Genomic DNA, 17,670 nt, shown 5'->3' on the forward strand with positions numbered 1-17,670 from the left:
TTCCATGTGAATTAATACAGGGGTCTGAAATCCACTCCGCAACCTCACAGTACTGGTTCCTTCTGGAACTTTTTAGTATCATCATGTCCTGCTTTTAAGACTGGGCTCAGCCCACTGTGTGGTGCTTTCTAAACACACTGTGGGTGAATGTGACAGGAAAAGCAGGATGGATGCTTCTGAAAAGAGATCATAGACTGATAATTTTGACAAGAGCTACTAATGATTCATCACAAAAGGATCTCGAAATTTGTATTTCTCTAAAACTTCTGCATAGTGGCCTTGACGTTTTGTCATTCTGGGACTTGATCAGGGACAAGTATGAACCTCAGAACTTGGATATCTTTCATGCAAAACATCGTCAAGATGCAAGGACTTAGCTGCTGTGTCCCCATCACTTAGAAAACATTTGCTGCTCCAAGCACTGTGTATGATACAGTGTTAGGCACTTGGGGGATCACGATGAGAGGATGTAAACTGTCTTCTGTTAGCTTACAGCAACTGGAGAGAAAGATCTATAAAGGAACATCAAGGTAGGTACTGTCATGGAAGTATAATGTGACATAAGTCCTTCCTGAGAGAATCAAGGGTGGCTTCCCAGAGGTGATGATGGATAAACAAGAGTTTGCCACCAGGTTGAGGTGGCTATGATAGGGCCACTGCTCTTTTCTCCTTCCCATGGAAAATATAGGCAACCATGAATCCAAGAAGGTCTATACAACTGTACATAGTCACACAATATTTCCTTTATTTTTATTTTTTGGAATACAGCCTCTCTGGAGAGTGAAGGGAAGAGTGAAGAAGTTTAACTCATAGTCTGAGGGTAGTTCTTTGGCCCCATTAAAGGCTGTCAAGGAGCAAAGGTTACATCCCAAGAGCTTGAAGCTCATAACACTGACCTGTGTTTTGCCTCCTCATCCGGGGATCAAAACCTCAGTGAACTACATGGCATTTGGTGTGGGTGGAGGAACTAGGTAAGAGATATCTCTGATTTTAATGCCAGTTGCTGGCTTGGTAGTGCCAGGGGGATGAAGACAATAGCTAGTGTTTGTGAAGTGGGTTGTTTTTGCTAATCAACTTAGAGAGACCGACTTGTCAAGTGCAGTTCCTTCTATCACAACTCATCTCAGGCACTCACTCAGGGCCTTTTAATGCCACAGTGTTGAGATTTTTGAGGCGATCCAGTGGTTACAGATAACACCATTCTGACTGAGAGTTAGCTCCACCAAATTCTATGTAGCAAAGTATTGGAAAAATCCAAAGAATGATCACTCCTGGCAGAACTTGGACAGTTCCTAATGACATCATAAAAAGAGGCTCATAAAAACTGAAGTCTGCAATGAAAACAAGGACATTTTTCTGCTCCAAGTACTTAAGCCTTGGGAAGAAATAGCATTCTGTCAATCCAAGCTGAGGTTCTTGAGTGGAGTTTTTCAGTGGCAGACCCATTACAAACACATTTCAAAGCTGAAGTTGTGCCAAAATAAGGAAAATGCAGTTGTCCATCCCCATTGCTACTTTTTCAAGCACAAAAATAGATTACTCTTGACAGAAGAATTGTTTATTCTTATTGCTTTAGGAAAGACATAGCATATGGGTGGGCAAAGTCCTCCAAAAAAAAAAATCTCTGATAGCCATTTATTTTTGTTTTGGGCTAATAACATTCCTCAATGGAGACAGCCTCCCAGGGACAATTCCCACTAGGGTCACTTAGGCTCTGAGGGATTTTGGAACATCTTGAAAAATAGCATTTGAAAGTTCTAATGCCTCCCTTAGCTGCTGGCTTTTCTTTTCTGGTTTTGGATTTTTACCTGGAGAGGATGAATGGGCTATGTGTAAATGCTGACAAGCCGGCCTCTACTCAGACTGAGGTTCTCTAGATCCAGAAGGCTCAAATGACAAAAGCTGGTAGGCGATCAAAAGGAGAAATGTGACAGAGGGACCCTTGCTAGACACTGGAGCTCACTGACAGTGCTGCAGCTATTTAATCAAATCTCTCAGACACTTCCTGGGCTTCCGTCATGTGTCAGGTAGTATGGCTGTCACCGGAGATGAAAGAGCCAGCCAAGAGGGGATGGTATTGGGGGGCATGCCAGAAAGTGACCAGTTAGTGACACATGAAGCAACAGCGGCATCCAGAGTACAAAGAGGGCACCAAGGAACTCATCCAGTCCACAATAGTGAAACAGACTCAACCCTGAATGCTGGGCCTGTTGCTTACTAGCTCTATAACTTTGGACAGATTTCTTCACCCACCTAAATTTCGGTTCTCACATTTGGAATGAGGATAATAAACCTACATTTGAAATGAGGATATAATTACTGTGAAAAGTAAGAGATTATAACACGAATACTTTTCTATCACTGACACATATAGCCTCTCTCTACAGAGACACACACAAACACACGTGCACACATGCATGCACGCACCCTTGCAAACACTATGCTACTACTACCACCACTACCAACAACAATACCACTAATAATGATGGTGTCTACAATAAAGATAATAATGTTGTTTGGCATTTACTGAGTGCTAACTTTGTGCTGGACACTAAGTTAAACACTTTACATGCTTTATTTTACCACACTAATCCTTCCAACAACACACTGAAGCACGTGCTGCTATTATTCCCTCTTTTTTTGTGGAAGAAAATGATGCAGAAATGCAAAAGCAAGAATTAGTAGAGTTGAGCTTGAAACCTAGCAGACTGGCTCCAGAGCTTGTGTTCTTAGCTATGATAGGATAAGGCAGAACTATCTGGCTCCAAAGGTCTATAGGTATGAGGCAACTCTAGGGATCCTCTCTGCATATTGCAACCTGTATGCATCACCTCATTTTATAGTGGTCAGCAGAAGGCTGGTCACAGTTGAGTCCTCCACAGCAATGGCTGTTCCACCATTGCCCAGCCAATGTGCACTGTGTAGGGTTAAGCCCAGGGAGTAATGAGGAAGGGACCCATAGGTTAAATGAGAGACAGAGGTCTTGGTATTAATTTGTCAAAATCGGCACTGCAGATATTGAAAGGCATTTTTTTGGCTCAGGCATTATAGTTTTCTACGCTAGCTTATTTGCCCAATTGGTCTTACTTCCTCGGCTTTTATGAATTGGATGAACTTCCTTCTACTTCAACAAGCTTCAGAGGACCTCCCTGGCATTTTATTTTTCCGTGAGCTCAGATTTCCCTAGATTTTTAGCTATTGACAAAGACCAGAGTCAGAGAGGGGCTCTCTGCACACACTTTAAAAATATATATAGGCAACAAGTTGAAATAAATTCCTACTGTTTGCTAGACACTTACGTTACTTCATAACACAGCATGAATGCCACGTCCAACATTAGTTTGAAAGTTGGGGGTTAGTATTATTTTCTGGTAGGAGAAGATCCCATTTGTATCTGATTTTTGGCAATGTGTGGAACAGAACTTTTCCATCAGAGAAATGTTTGGATATTTGCAATAGGGCCAGCATATGAGCTACTCATTGTGCTCTGCATGGAAGAGGGGTCTAAGTGGCATTTCCACATTTAAAATGATGGCTTCAGGAACCAGTGGTGTCATACTCCTAGACCTCTACCACTGACACTACAAAAGCTGTATGATTTGTCTTAAATCATTAGCTCAAGAATTTTGGAATTTTACACTAAAATTTGGCCAAAAGAACTGGCAAATATCACAGCAGCACTAATGCCACAATCTGCCTGCTTAAGCTCAAATGTCAACTTTTGATCACACAATTTAAATAACTTAGACTTAATTCCTGGGTGAAATTTGGGAACACTTTAATATCAACATGAGAGGATTTGGGAAAATGTTTGAGCAGGGATTACTAAGTCTTTTCTACCAGATTTTAAAAAATGCATTCATATCTCTTTCTGGAATTTTTAAGGCAGCATGACTGATGTTCACAGCGAGACCGTCTCTGTCTGATGTTCTTGTGCAGCCGTCTCTGTCTGATGATTCGTGAGATGCTGGTGTGATTGAATTGATATATTACCGTGCAAGGTCATGGGTAAGGGAAAGTCAGCTTGCTCTTGCCTCCCTTCCCTCCTAGGAAGAGAGGACAAGCATGCCTTTCAGTGGAAATATGTGATAATGAGAATGCTACTGGCAAAATAACCAGGGTCCCTATAATATCTTTTCCCGATTCTAAAAAATCAAAGCAGAGAAGATTCTGAATTCTACGAGCCAAATCTGCCTAATACTGCTGCTTCATTTGGGCTTCTAGATAAGCTGCAGGGAACACACAGCAACTCCTAGTGAAGAAAAGAAAGCAATTTCCAGGAGGGGTAACCAACAGGGAGTGAGGAATGAAGGGAGTCCTGTCCTGGAGTAATTCCCTGCCTCTCTTCTGTGTATTCTAAAAAAATAGCATGAAATGTGGAATCAGACAACTCAGTTTTCTGCTTACTAGCTGTGTGAACTTGAACATAGCATGTAAACACCTTGACTTGCCTATACTGGGGAGAATTAATGTTAACTCCAAGGATTGTTCATCACAAGTCTAAATGAGATTTTTTTTTTTTTTTTTTTTTTTTTTTTTTTTTTTTTTTTTGAGATGGAGTTTCGCTCTTGTTACCCAGGCTGGAGTGCAATGGCACGATCTCGGCTCACCGCAACCTCCGCCTCCTGGATTCAGGCAATTCTCCTGCCTCAGCCTCCTGAGTAGCTGGGATTACAGGCACGTGCCACCATGCCCAGCTAATTTTTTGGTAATTTTAGTAGAGACGGGGTTTCACCATGTTGACCAGGATGGTCTCGATCTCTTGACCTCGTGATCCACCTGCCTCGGCCTCCCAAAGTGCTGGGATTACAGGCTTGAGCCACCACGCCCGGCCAAGGAGATTTTATATGAATTGCACAGCCAGTGCCTGACACATTTAATAAAGGACTGATTAGCAGAGAGAGAGGTCAGGATGAGGCAAGGTAAAAGCCTGGGTGAAGGGCATAATGGATCCTTGGATTGGTAGGAGGAGGCAAGTGAGGGCCTGTATTTGGGAAGACATTTTATAATTATAGTATGCATACTGGTTAAGAGTGCAGAGTCTGGCCATTGAGTGACCTTGGCCAGGTCCTCTTCTGTCTCTGCTTTAGCCTCCTCATCTGTGAAACAGTAATAATAATAGCAGCTTTCTCATCAGGTTGTTGGAGAGTTAGATAGCTTCTCAAATGTAAAATGCTTAAAAGAGTATCTGGCACATAAGAAAACACTAGGTAAGTGATACTTATTACTATTAGGTACACCTGGAGCGTTTCCCAATTCATAATGTCCACTTTGCCCACAACCCTACTTCTTCGCACGCTCACCCTAAGTGATATATTCCCCAGCATCCATGTATTCAATAAGACTTTCACCCCGTTTCCACTGTGGATTGGTTAATTGCACCAGGGATTGGCCTTTGAACCAAGTTGGGCCACTGAGAGTTCTGATTCTTAGCACTGTGAATTTGCAGGGGATGTGAAAGAAATGATAACGAATGTGACATACAGAGATGGGAGATGCAGGGACAGTCCTGATCACTCTGCAGGCTCTGGCTCTTCTTTCCTGGGCTCTGGCTGCAGCTTGTCTGCAGGCTCTGTGAGATACTCCTCCATCTCCAATCTCTTTTATATAAGCTTGCTTGAGTTGGTTCCTCTTATTTGCAATCAAAAGTGCTCTACCCATCTTTTAATTCAAAGAACAGAGTGAATTACATATGATAGATGACATCTATATCCAGGAATTTCTGGTTATGATATTTACAGGAGCTGACATTCAGCCATATGGGTTGAATTGCACATCCTCACGAAAATTCACTGTGTTGCTGGAAATAGAAAAATTGGGGCATGCTAAAAGAAGATAAGTAGAGGTGCTTTGTCTCAATATCTCTTCATGAACTAGCCAATATTTGAGATCTTGATATTTTATTTAATTTTTAGTGGAGGAGATATTTCACGATTTTCATCAGTATTAGCCAGGCTGGTTTAGGCAAGGGGAGAATTTCTTTTTCTTGGGATCTGACTAAACTGAGAGAAAAGCAGGTACACGGTGGAAGCTTAAGAATAATTAGAATAAGGGATTTAAATGGATGTCTTCAGGACTGAGGACCCCTTCACATCTCACTGTAGACTCTGCCTCTGTTTCTATGTGTTGGGTTTATTCTCTTATCATCTTTTCCCTATATGGAAGAATTGACCATTGCTACAGGTATCTTTCTACCACTGGAAGACACAGCCTTCCTGACCCACAGTCTGCAGCTCCTATCAACGAATTAATCAGTTTAGTTTGCATCAAGTTCCCATTTCTGGACCAATCACTTATGGCCAGGGCAGGCTGGGAACTGTGACTGGGTGTGGAAGAGCTCACTCCAGGACCAGTTAGCTACGGCAAGGTGGCCACTGGCATGTATAAACATTGCAGAAGAGAATCAATTTCTAAAAGAACAGGAGACAGCAGTAGGCACTCCATCTCATAGAAACCCTCAATACCCTATATGGGAACCCTCCATATGTACTGACATCATTCTTCATGCTCTGTAAATAATAATCAAGATTCACTTTAATTACCTATTTCATTGTCTAAGAATGCTTAGTTCTAAGTTGTTAATAATATCTAATTTAGCTTTAGAATATTTAGTGGTGGGGGTTGGGGAAGAGACTTCTTTGATTTACCATTCAGAGATGAGCATCTTAGCTCATTTATACCAATTGTTCATCTAGGGTCTATTAAAAATTAAAATTAGCCTAACACCAATTTCTTAAATTATCTTGTTAAGCCTTAAAGTAAACAAACCAACTAAATTAAAGGCGCCATGAGCTTGTTTCTGACGGTGTGTGTGTCTGTGTCTGTGTGTGTGTGTGTGTGTGTGTGTGTGTGTGTGTGTGTTTGATTTTTATTTAGATGGATGAATACTTATTAGTTGGGGATATACTTGTTGCCTAAAAGGCAGATGGATAGGTCAAATGACCTTCATTTTCTGGATAATCTACCAGTAGGAAACATTTTTACAGAAGTAAATTCTAAAGCCTTCTTAATGTTTATTCTCACATTAAGTGGGACCTTAAAACAGAACCTTTTATAATACCTCTAGCCAAATCCATAAACGCATACTATTTTTAGCCACCAGGCTGACTTGACTATTAACTTTAAAGATGTCCAGAAGCAAGATGCAAAACATGTCAGTCAAAGTGCTTCAGCTCAGAGGGGTTTTGATGCTTCTTGGAATCTCTCTGGCTTTTCCTCCAGTAGGATCCTTTCTATATGTCCAAGTCCTGGGACACCACTCCCCATAAAGAGAAAAGCTCTACCCTTTGCCCACCCTGCTGTTTCTAATAACCCCCACCATCATATGCACACAGGGTCTGTGAATAAAGTAGGAATCAGCAGGAGCCTGTTGCTATTTAACATTTTTCTATTTTATTCTTCATGGATTTTTTTGGTGTTAATTGTAATTTTAAAATACCTTACTAAAATAATGTTTATTTTGATTACTGGAAGCCCACTGAAATTTTGTACCTGAGGTTAAGTGCCTCAGCCTGGTGCTAGCCCTGATATTTAGACAGACTTGAGCTGAGCGTGTGGCACAGCCTCTTTGCTGGTGCCCAGCAGGTTCAACCTTGACTTCCCCATCTCTAAACTAAGAATGATAACTGCAATATCCTTGGAGGGCTGTTCTGAGGATTGACTGCGTTGATACATGTGAAACATTTAGCATGGAGAACAGAATCAGCACTCAACAAATCTGACTGGCATGACTACTATTAATAATATTACAGATGGCAGGGATAGCAATAATGGTAGATAAAAATTAACTGTAGTTGTAAACAGTAAGACATAACCTCAACCCTTGAGGAGTTCTATCTACTGGGAGACTCAGACACGTAAACAAATGATCACCATTCAACAAGCTGTTATAATAAAGGTTGATATGCAGTCTGATGAAAACACAAAGGTGGAAAGGACTGACTGCTAAGCTCTTAGAGAAGATGTTTTAAATCAGGTGCTAAAGGCTGAATAGCTGAGTTTGCTAAGTGGAGGGGAGAAGAAAGGTCATTCCAGGTTGAGACATCAGTGCATATGAAGACATCGACCCTGGAAAGGGCCTGGTATATTCAGAAGGAGACATTCTCTGTAGTTGGACTGGAGATCTCTGGTGGGAAAGTTGTGTGAGGTGAGGCTAAAAAGAAAGGGTAGAGTCTGTTGGCTAAGAATCTTGAATATCATTCTAAAGAAGTTAGATTTTGTCCTGGGAGCAATGAAGGACTCTATTGAAGGATTTTGAGGCTCTGTTCTGAGATGTTTATGTATGAGTTTTAGTATGGCAACTACATGCAGGATGGATAGAAAATGGGGGAATTGGAGCCAGGGATACCCATTAGGAGGCTATTGTAATATTCGGGTGCTGAAGATGAGGGTCTATATCAAAGCACCAGGAGTACGGGTGAAAAACCGTCAAGAGATCTCTGACCCACATTTAGAGGGCAGTCATGGGAGGCTGGCGGCTGACTGAGTGTAGAGCATAGCAGGGAGGAAAAAGAAATTGACAACGGCTAGAAGGTTTCATCCACAGCAATTGGATATAGAACACAAAAAGAGGAGAAAATACAGTTATGTGTGCAGGGTGGGAGGAAGAAGACAAGGAGCCGGATTTTGAATGCATTCAACCTGAAATGCCAGGAAAATGTCTAAGTGGAAATGTTCAGTAGACTGTTGGAGCTATGAGTCTGGAACTCAGAAGGAAGGCTGGAGGTCTGAGCTTGGGTATTCACTGGAGCATAGGAAATGCATGAGGCATCTCTGGGAGAGCTTGCCTTGAGAGAGGTGGGCTGAGGGCCCAATGAGGATAATTGTCCTCATCTTCCCTCCTCTGCCTCTCAGCTTTATCCTTTAGAGGCTCTCAATAATCAGTGCGCTCCCTGAGTGGGACTTTGGCCTGGGCCCCAGCAAACATCCCCCATGTTTCCTTACCCTGGCTATTTGGTCTGCCATTTGGAGACGTCCATCCAGCTCTCGTCTGATCTGGGCTGCTTGCTCATCTGGATTGTCCAGCTGCACAAAAGCACAGACATTGAGACTTTCAGTTTGGGTCACAAAAGCCAATAAACTTGTGAGATTCCATTTTACACCCCCCACACTGTGCTCCATGGACGTATTTCACCAAAGATAGATTCTTGTAACCGACACATCCAGTTTGAGCGAAATCCCAAGTTAATTCTTCTAGGCAGAGCAAGACGTGGCAGGCAGTTGCTAAGACAGGCATTTGAATGACCTTGCCCAAGAACCATCAATCTCTTCTGAACTGCTAGGTAGCAGTGTTTCTAATGAGGACCCAATGCACGCTTCTTTTTGGCCCTATGAAGAAAGTGCTTACGTGGCAGATGTACAAAGAAGAAGATGGCAATATAACTATTAGAAATGTCAGGAGCAGACACAGTACATATCCCCAGTGCACACATGGCACGTGTCCAGCTGCTCTCCACCTCTGGACCATGGAAGATTAATGCCATTGCATTCCTTCTCTTTGAACCCTGAGACCTCAACCAGCTCTCCGGATGGCTACTTCCAATCAGCTGGTGTTGATATCTAAGTTGAAATCTATCCCTGTCTTCCCTGATGATGAGAGCTATTAGGATATAAAGATCAAAACAGCCAAGCATAAATAAGCCTGGACAATTCCCTAACTTATCTGTTTTCAGTTTTTTTCTATCTAAAGAAAAAGGGTTCAGTTATGTAGTCTTCAACCTTTCACATCTTTCTGTACTCTTTGAAAGGACTAGCAAACATTTCTGTAAAGGACCCTAAATTCAAAACTTTAGGCTTTGAGAGCCACAAGATCTATATTGCAATAAATCAACTCCTCCCTTGCAGGTGAAAACAGTGCTAGACAATATGTAAGTGAAGATAATATATAAGTGAATGTAAAGGCTGTAAGTGAATGAGACCCACTGTATTCTAATAAAGTTTTATTTACAATAGGTGGCAGGCTATAGTTGCTCATTTCCATTTCTTGAGTTGAAACTATTATTTCCAAGAAACACTAGCACTGTCTTTCAAGCTGTATTGGGTCTGCTTATTCAGCAAGTTATATTTTATTCACAGAAAAGTTTACTAAGGAACAGTGGCATTCAAATAAAATGAATTTTATTCCTCTTTTCAGCATATATTAATTCACAACAAAAAGTAGCATAAGAAAAATGTGTTTTCTAAGTCCCTTTCTTCTAAAATTAGTTTTAGAAGAAAGTTTTAAGTTCCTTGCCTACAAAAAAAAAAAAGATTCTCACCTATGCCTTGAAATGATATAGCAAATAAGTCATTTGGAATATGATATAAAGAATAACACAAGAAAATGTATGGTTATACTTTTGAAGCATCATAATTAATCTTCTTTGGTTTATCTTATAAAACACATTAAAAATCAATTTGGATTTATACTGTACATTTTAATCACCCTGTTCAAGAAGCAGCATCACTTTATCTTCCCGTTTCCAGAGTTTGGGAGAAGGACAATTTCTTAGATCATAAAAACTGGATTGTAACATTTGGCTAAGTATTCTAAGGCAGCATTTTCCAAAGGGTGTTCTGTTTCAAAGTCTTTGAGAAGCTCTGCAGTAAGAAAATTTGTTAGACTTTAACTCAACTATTTTTTTTTCCCCCTGAGACTGAGTCTTACTCTCTTTCCCAGGCCAGAGTCCAGTGGCACAATCTCGGCTCACTGTAACCTCTGCCTCTTGGGTTGAAGTAATTCTCCTGCCTCAGCCTCCCAAGTAGCTGGGATTATAGATGGCTGCCATCGCACCCGGCTAATTTTTGTATTTTTACTAGAGACGGGGTATCAGGTTTCGCCAGGTCAGCCAGGCTGGCCTGGGAACTCCTGACCTCATGATCCACCCGCCTCAGTCTCCCAAAGTGCTGGGATTACAGACATGAGTCACCGTGCCCGGTCCCAACACTCAACTGTTTTTAAACTGAAACTAATTTTTATTTTTGCATAATGCTCATAGAACATGAGTTGGAAATTGTATTTTAAACAAACGTAAAGCACACCACCCAAAAGCAGTCACATGACTGACCAGAGATCCATCCCAGTAACCACTTCTTAACAGACACACAAATCGTGGGAAATACAGCATCCTCAGTGCTGTTTTTAGGCTCCAGTGAGCTGCTTTTCTTTCATTCCCTTGGGAAGTCCAAGAGTTCTTTAGCTCCAAGTGCAAATCTACTGGGAACACTCAGAAATGTTTTGTTCAAAATACATAAGCAAATGAAACATTTGACTGCTTCATCAGGTAGCAGCAAAATGATTTGGTTATTGGCTAAAGTTGGTTAACAGCTAAATGATTTGGTTAGGAGATTTTTGTCAGAAGACGCAGAGCTCATGCAGCTTAAAACAGAGGAGGGAAAATACAGCTCAACAGAATCAGCTCCATTACTAAAGTTTCCAGAGGCATTTGAGTTTTCCCACTGACTTCATAGAATGCAACTGGAAGGCTGGGCGTGGTGGCTCACGCCTATAATCCCAGCACTTTGGGAGGCCAAGGAGGGTAGATCACGAGGTTAAGAGATCGAGACCATCCTGGTCAAAATGGTGAAACCCTGTCTCAACTAAAAATACAAAAAAAATTAGCTGGGCATGGTGGCGTGCGCCTGTAGTCCCAGCTACACAGGAGGCTGAGGCAGGAGAATTGCTTGAACCCAGGAGGCGGAGGTTGCGGTGAGCCGAGATCGCGCCATTGCACTCCAGCCTGGGTAAACTCCGTCTCAAAAAAAAAAAAAAAAAAAAAAAAAAAAAGCAACTGGAAACAGCAGAAAATGCTGGCAATGAAGATGAGTAGGCAAGGTTTACATTAAACTCAATTCTTTTATTCATTAGTTCACTAACTGATTCATTCTTTAAATTTTTAGATCATGTCTTGATATGTCAGGATACTCGAATAAGAAAGGAACAAGACAGACCTAGTCCCTGACCCCATGGAACTGAAATCCAGCAAGAACAGGCATGATGTGGGTATAAAGAAGAGGGGATTAGCATTTATTGATGGCTGTACCAAACACTAAATACCTTATGACCTGTTTTACAGCCTTTTCTAAAGGGTCTCAAGAAACAGAGACTAACGTGCATTCCCACAGGAAAAAGGATTCTGGGGTAAGGAAATGAGAATTCCTCTTGAAAATCTGAAATACGTCAGCATAATCAAGACTTTCGGAAATTCTATAGTAAATAATTCTTTTTAACTGCATTTAACCTTGTCTTTTACACGATTATCCACCAAAAGTCACACGTTCCACAGAGCAGTATGGAAAATTCCAAATGTGAAACAACAACTTTGTGAGGTTGGTATCATTACCTCCATTTTACAGATGAGAAAACTAAGTCTTGATAAGGTAGAGGAACATTACCCAAATCACACAGCTAGTGAAGTGGTAGTAGCCATCTGAAACCAAGTCTGCTCTGCCTCAAACTGGAATTCTTCTGCTCTGCATTATGTTGGTTTCATACTTAAGTGCCTGGTTTGGTTTTCTAATCAATCCTGATGGTTAATTAGTTCAGCAACCCCACTTTGTTCCTGGTAGACACGGGCTAGTTTGATCCATAAATCCACCACTGGGGGCAGAGAAATGTCAACCTTTTGTCACTTGTCAAGATTGATTTATTTTGGGGGAGTTGTAGCAGTGCTGGATTCTTCCCTAAGAAATAATAGCAATGAGTGTGTCCTTCTCCTGGCCGTGCCACTTAGTAGCTGTGTGACCTTGGGCAAGTGACTTAACCTCTCTGTGTTCCAGCTCTTCTCATCCAAATAATCAGGTTAATTAATGTGACCTGAGGTTGTCATGAGACTCAACGGAGACAACAGATATAAACTGTTCAGCCCACAGCTTGGCATGCAGCAAACCCTCATGAATGGTGGCTGCTGTTCCCTGTGTTACCGTTTTAGAGCAGTCCATGTTGGCTGCATTTCTGACATGGGCCACAATGGGGCGTCAAAGGTTCAGAAGAGAAGTTGCCAGATGGGACCGTGTTCCTCACTGGCGTGGATGTGGGGTCTCGGTCTGACAGTCTGTGCAGCAGAGATGATGTGATCAGAGGCTCCCATCTCTTGACAAATTCCCCTGGCTTTTTGGGTCTCCCACTTTCCCTGGGGTTGAGACCCCTTGCTCTGTTAGACTTTAATTAGCAGGAGTGACCAGAAGGTGGCCACTGCTGCCTGATAGCTAATGATCTGAAGAGAAGATGAAAAGTGAAATGCCACTGAAGCTCCCTAAAATAGCTTGGTGTGATAGAGAAGGCCATCCTCAAGTGAGGAGCTTGACAGCTCCACTGTAAGAAATCCCAAAATATAAAGAGAAATCAAGTAAATTACCTTTTCAAGGACTGGAAAGGAAAAGCCAGTGAGTGCGCTTCCATGGAAACGAGGTTCTGTTTATTGCGCTGGTCTTTTCCACTGAGGAAAGGAAAGATCAGCTGGAGAACCGAGCCAAGGGCAAGCCTTTCAGGTTGACAGCTCATTAGGGTTCAAAAATGTACATGTGCCTAAAGGTTCTTTACCTAATTAGACAAATAATCTCCTACTAGCAGAGGCCAAGCAGAGGCCAAGCAGAGGCTGTGTGGTTGTTTTGACTTGTCAGTCAAGCAGAGGGAAGTATTTCCTCTGGCTTTTCCTTTAAAGTAATGGAGAACTAAGCCCAGCACTGCATAAGTATAGACAGGTATTGCCTGAGCCATCAGTTCAAGCCCACCAGAGGTGATTGTCTCTAGCTCGTGGGTGGTACTCCTTCTGTCAATGCAGAGATGAAAACTAGCCTATCATTATAGGGCTGATTTAAACACAGACTTGAGATACAGCAGAGTGAAGCTGCACCCATCTACCCTACTCTTTGGCTGTGCTGCAACCTTGTCAAGTTTCTTAACCCCACCATGCCTCGGTTTCCTCACCTGCAGAGTGGACATCATTTTTATATTGCATAGCTCCTTGAAAGGACAAAATGACAAAGGACAAAATGTGCTGCATTGTCCAATGGAAGTCAGACTGACTCAGGTCCAATCTTGACTTTGCAGTTTTCTTACTGACAGGGATTGAACAAGCAATTGAACCTTTCTGAGCCTCCATTTCCTTATCTGTAAAACTGGGATAAGATACCTACCCTGGCATATGATGAGGATTAAGTCAGATGATGTACATCTAAAGCAGCCAGTGAGGTAGGTGCTGGAACACAGAGCTCCTACAGTTTAGCAAAGTTTATAGAGTTATCCCTATTTTAGAATGGGCAGTCACCAGATTTTAATTCTCCTCCTTGCCTTTATAATTTATGAGAGAAATCAGACCAGGGTGAGGAAGCCTGGGATCTTGGAACGGGTGTTAGTAATCTGTGTTCTGATCCTCAGTTTGGCTTTTCTGCGGGATCTTGAGCCAAAGTTGTGACCTTTCTATGCACAATCTGTTCATCTGAGAGAAATGACAAGCTTTCAGCTATTATGTTGCAGGATTCTCTGAAAAGCCTAGACTGGTACTTCCCAAAGTTGTATTCTACGGAATATCAGTCCCGCAGTTCCTCTAGATCCTGGATGAGAAAAGATTCTGTGGTTAAATAAAAACTGGAAACTCTGCTCACTCTATCCCATTCCTGGAGAGCCACAACACACATGGATCAAGAAATCCCACACCAAGGCAACCTCAGGCAGCCCCACGTTCCGAAACACATCTGACTACGTGTTCCCAGGAAGACATTCTGGGATGTGCTCACCCAGGCGATTTTCCTGTGTACTTCACTTTTCTCATGTCTGCAGACAGAATTTTGGGGATAGGGGGTGGGGGTGGAGACAAAGGGGAAGCAATCCCACTATGCAAATATAGGTCTATATGTCAGCAGAAAAGAATTCACACCGGGGAATGCCCTATCTGACCTCTAGGGTGATGAAGAAATTGTCACAGGGCCTGGACTTGGAGCCTCCTCCTTAGCTTCAGAGGCCTTGGAGAATCGGCCTTGACGGTGTGCCTGGGAGACATCCTTGGGTACCAGCTTCCCCCGGGGATGCCTGAATTCTTTGGTGCTTGCGAGCTAACGATGATAAGGAGGCAACTTCAACTCTCGACTCTTCCAAAGTCATCAGTGTCGCTGCCAAGAGGCAGTCTTTGGTCAAGCAAAGAAAGGATGTGATTCAAATACACAGAAAATGTAAACAGAAATAGGCGGATTACTTTATGCCTTATTTGAATAATGGTTCTACTTTCTGGAAAAATCTATCGTTCTCAGCCTTAGAGTAAATGAACCAACTTCAGCCTCAGGAATAGTGACAGTGATCCAGACTGTGGCTGGAAGCAGTTTCAGGGATAATGCAGCAACCTCAGACTGGGTATGTGGCCCCTGCCAAGCACTGCAGCTTTGCTGGGCACCACATCCTCCCTCAGTGTGTTCCACTGAATACTTCATTCAGGCTTTTGGGAGGGCTAGCTTTCTTCTGCTGCCAGGTTTTTGCACAGGCTGTTCCTCATGCCTGGAGCATGCTTCCTTATCTCTCCCTTGACTGGTGTAACCCTTTCTTATCCTATCCTTCATCTTTCAGCTTTGCAGCAACTCTGTTCTGCTCTCCAGATCCGTGAATTTCTCCTGTCTCTCCTGACAATGACGTACCTTTCACTTCTTAAGAGATATCATTATATAACTTACATGTATGTATGTGAGTTGATGTTTGCCTACTAGGCTGTAAGCTCCACGAGGTCAGGGCTGGGTGTGACTCTGCTCACTGCTGCATCCCTGACACCTACTTATGTAGGTGCTTCAGTGGCAAATACAGAGTGGGCTCTAAGTAAATGCCTGGCAGATGAATAAAATGACTGCCTGACTGGATACAGGACGGAGTTAATCAGCTGTGACCCCAAAAAGGAAGAATGAGCTACTGACACACAATGATCAGGGAGGGCTGGGACCAAACTCCCAGTCAGCTAACTTCTAGTTTGCTCTGTCTCGCTGCCTAATGGCTGTGTTCCAGCAAGTGCCATTCTATCTGCAGAAATCGGAAAAGACAACTTTGCTGGCCTGTAACCAGTCTCTTTCCTGATTATAGCTTTCTTGATTCTAGACGTTGGGGATGGAGAGAGGGTCTCTATAAGCAGCTGTGGTGCAAGCCACCTGCTGACCTGGGTTTAGCTCAATCTGTTCATTTTGTTTTCTCTTTACTTCCCGGCATGTCCCCTGGGTTCCCAGGGATTAACGTCTGAGATGGAGGCTTCTAAGAGCTACTGCAGAGGAGGGTGGAGGCACCTCCCCATCAGCTGGCAGGGCCCTCCTTTCCTCACAGCCCCATGTTTTTTTATCCTCCTTCAGAGACAAGCTGCTCCAGCAAATGCTGCCTTCCTGGTGCACTGCAGTCTGGAAAGTTACAGCTGGGACAGCGTCAGTTCCCAACCAGGGGATGGGGGTGCCCAAGCTCCTGCCTCAAGACTGCACTGGACTTTGGACTGTAGCTGTATTGCAGCATTCAAGACCTGGCTGCTGCATTCAAATTCCTTCCTCTCATCTCCTAAAGCTTGTCTCTTGTGCAGCCACCTTTAATGTAGAGCTTATAGAACACGGTCAGCAGGTGCCCCCTCCCCGCCCCCCAACTGTCCAGGTTCAAATCCTTGCCTTTCCACTTTAAACCTGAGCAATCCTAGGCGAGTGATTGGACTTCTCTGAGCCAAAGATGTTATTTTTTTCAACTCTTTTAACTCTAAAATGGGAACAGTAATGATAATATCTACCTCAGGGGATTGATAAGAGATTGAACAAAACAGATGTGTACTGTGTATGACAATTAGCAGAGTGCTTGGCATGCAGTCACCTTCAGTACATCTTAGCAGCTATTAGTCCTTGGCATTCCACAGCCTGCATGTATTCTCCCTTACAAAAATTCTGATTCTGCAGCACTTAAAGAAGTATAACAGATTTCCTCCCCTTATGGATAAGAATCCAAGCTTTAAAAGGTTAAAAATCCAGAGATGATTAGCTCTAGATAGAGGGGGGTAATCCTTAGGAAAAAAAAAAAAAAAACAACCCATGGATTTCAGAATCAGAAAACCCTGAGATCTAATGCAGCCAGTGACACATGCTCACTGTGTGATCAGGGCCAGACACTCAACTTCTCTGAGCATCTATAGCTGCAGCACTAAAATAATAACCTCAAAGGAGTATTTTAACAATGATAACCAATATTCTCAGACAGCAGGGGTTCAACACATTGTAGGTATAAGTAACTATTATAAACTAGAGGAGAATCTGATGAAATCTGCAGCCTTGTCATTCATCTGAGTCTACTGAGGGCTCTGTTTCAGGGTTATTTGTAGAAGGAACATGGAGTTTGGTCTCCCATGCACAGTCAATTACATTCTGTTTTTATAAAAAGTCATCCAAGGAGATGATACTACCTAATTTGTGGACGAGTTAAAATAAGATCGTTTGTGTCTTTCTTTATCATGCCTAATTTCCTCTCCAAGAGAAGACCTTGGGTAGGTCAAAGTTTCCATTCTGAAGGATGTACTTCTCCTTGATTGCAAAATGCAGGGTTTAGCTCCCAGGTTTTGCCAGCCTATGAGAACCCTGCCTGCGTTTGAGTCACTGGTTTTTATGTCTTTGCTGGCTTCTGGCAGTGCAGTAAATATAACCCAAGAGCTCCAAATGCAGCAATTTTCTGAGCAAGCAGCAAATAAATACATTTAAAAA

General features: G+C 42.6%; 1 protein-coding gene across 15 annotated transcripts in view; it reads right to left on the reverse strand.

The window, feature by feature from the left end:
- Positions 1-17,670, reverse strand: part of CADPS (calcium dependent secretion activator) — a 473,986-nt gene that overhangs the window by 254,441 nt on the left and 201,875 nt on the right. For all 15 annotated transcript variants that reach the window (XM_074404483.1, XM_074404482.1, XM_074404481.1 and 12 more), the window contains exon 4: positions 8,944-9,024. In XM_074404483.1, the coding sequence (XP_074260584.1) occupies positions 8,944-9,024 (81 nt within the window). The remainder of the gene's footprint in view (positions 1-8,943; positions 9,025-17,670) is intronic.

The sequence above is a fragment of the Saimiri boliviensis genome, chromosome 8, assembly GCF_048565385.1.
Source record: "Saimiri boliviensis isolate mSaiBol1 chromosome 8, mSaiBol1.pri, whole genome shotgun sequence".
NCBI classification, from domain to species: Eukaryota; Metazoa; Chordata; class Mammalia; order Primates; family Cebidae; genus Saimiri; species Saimiri boliviensis.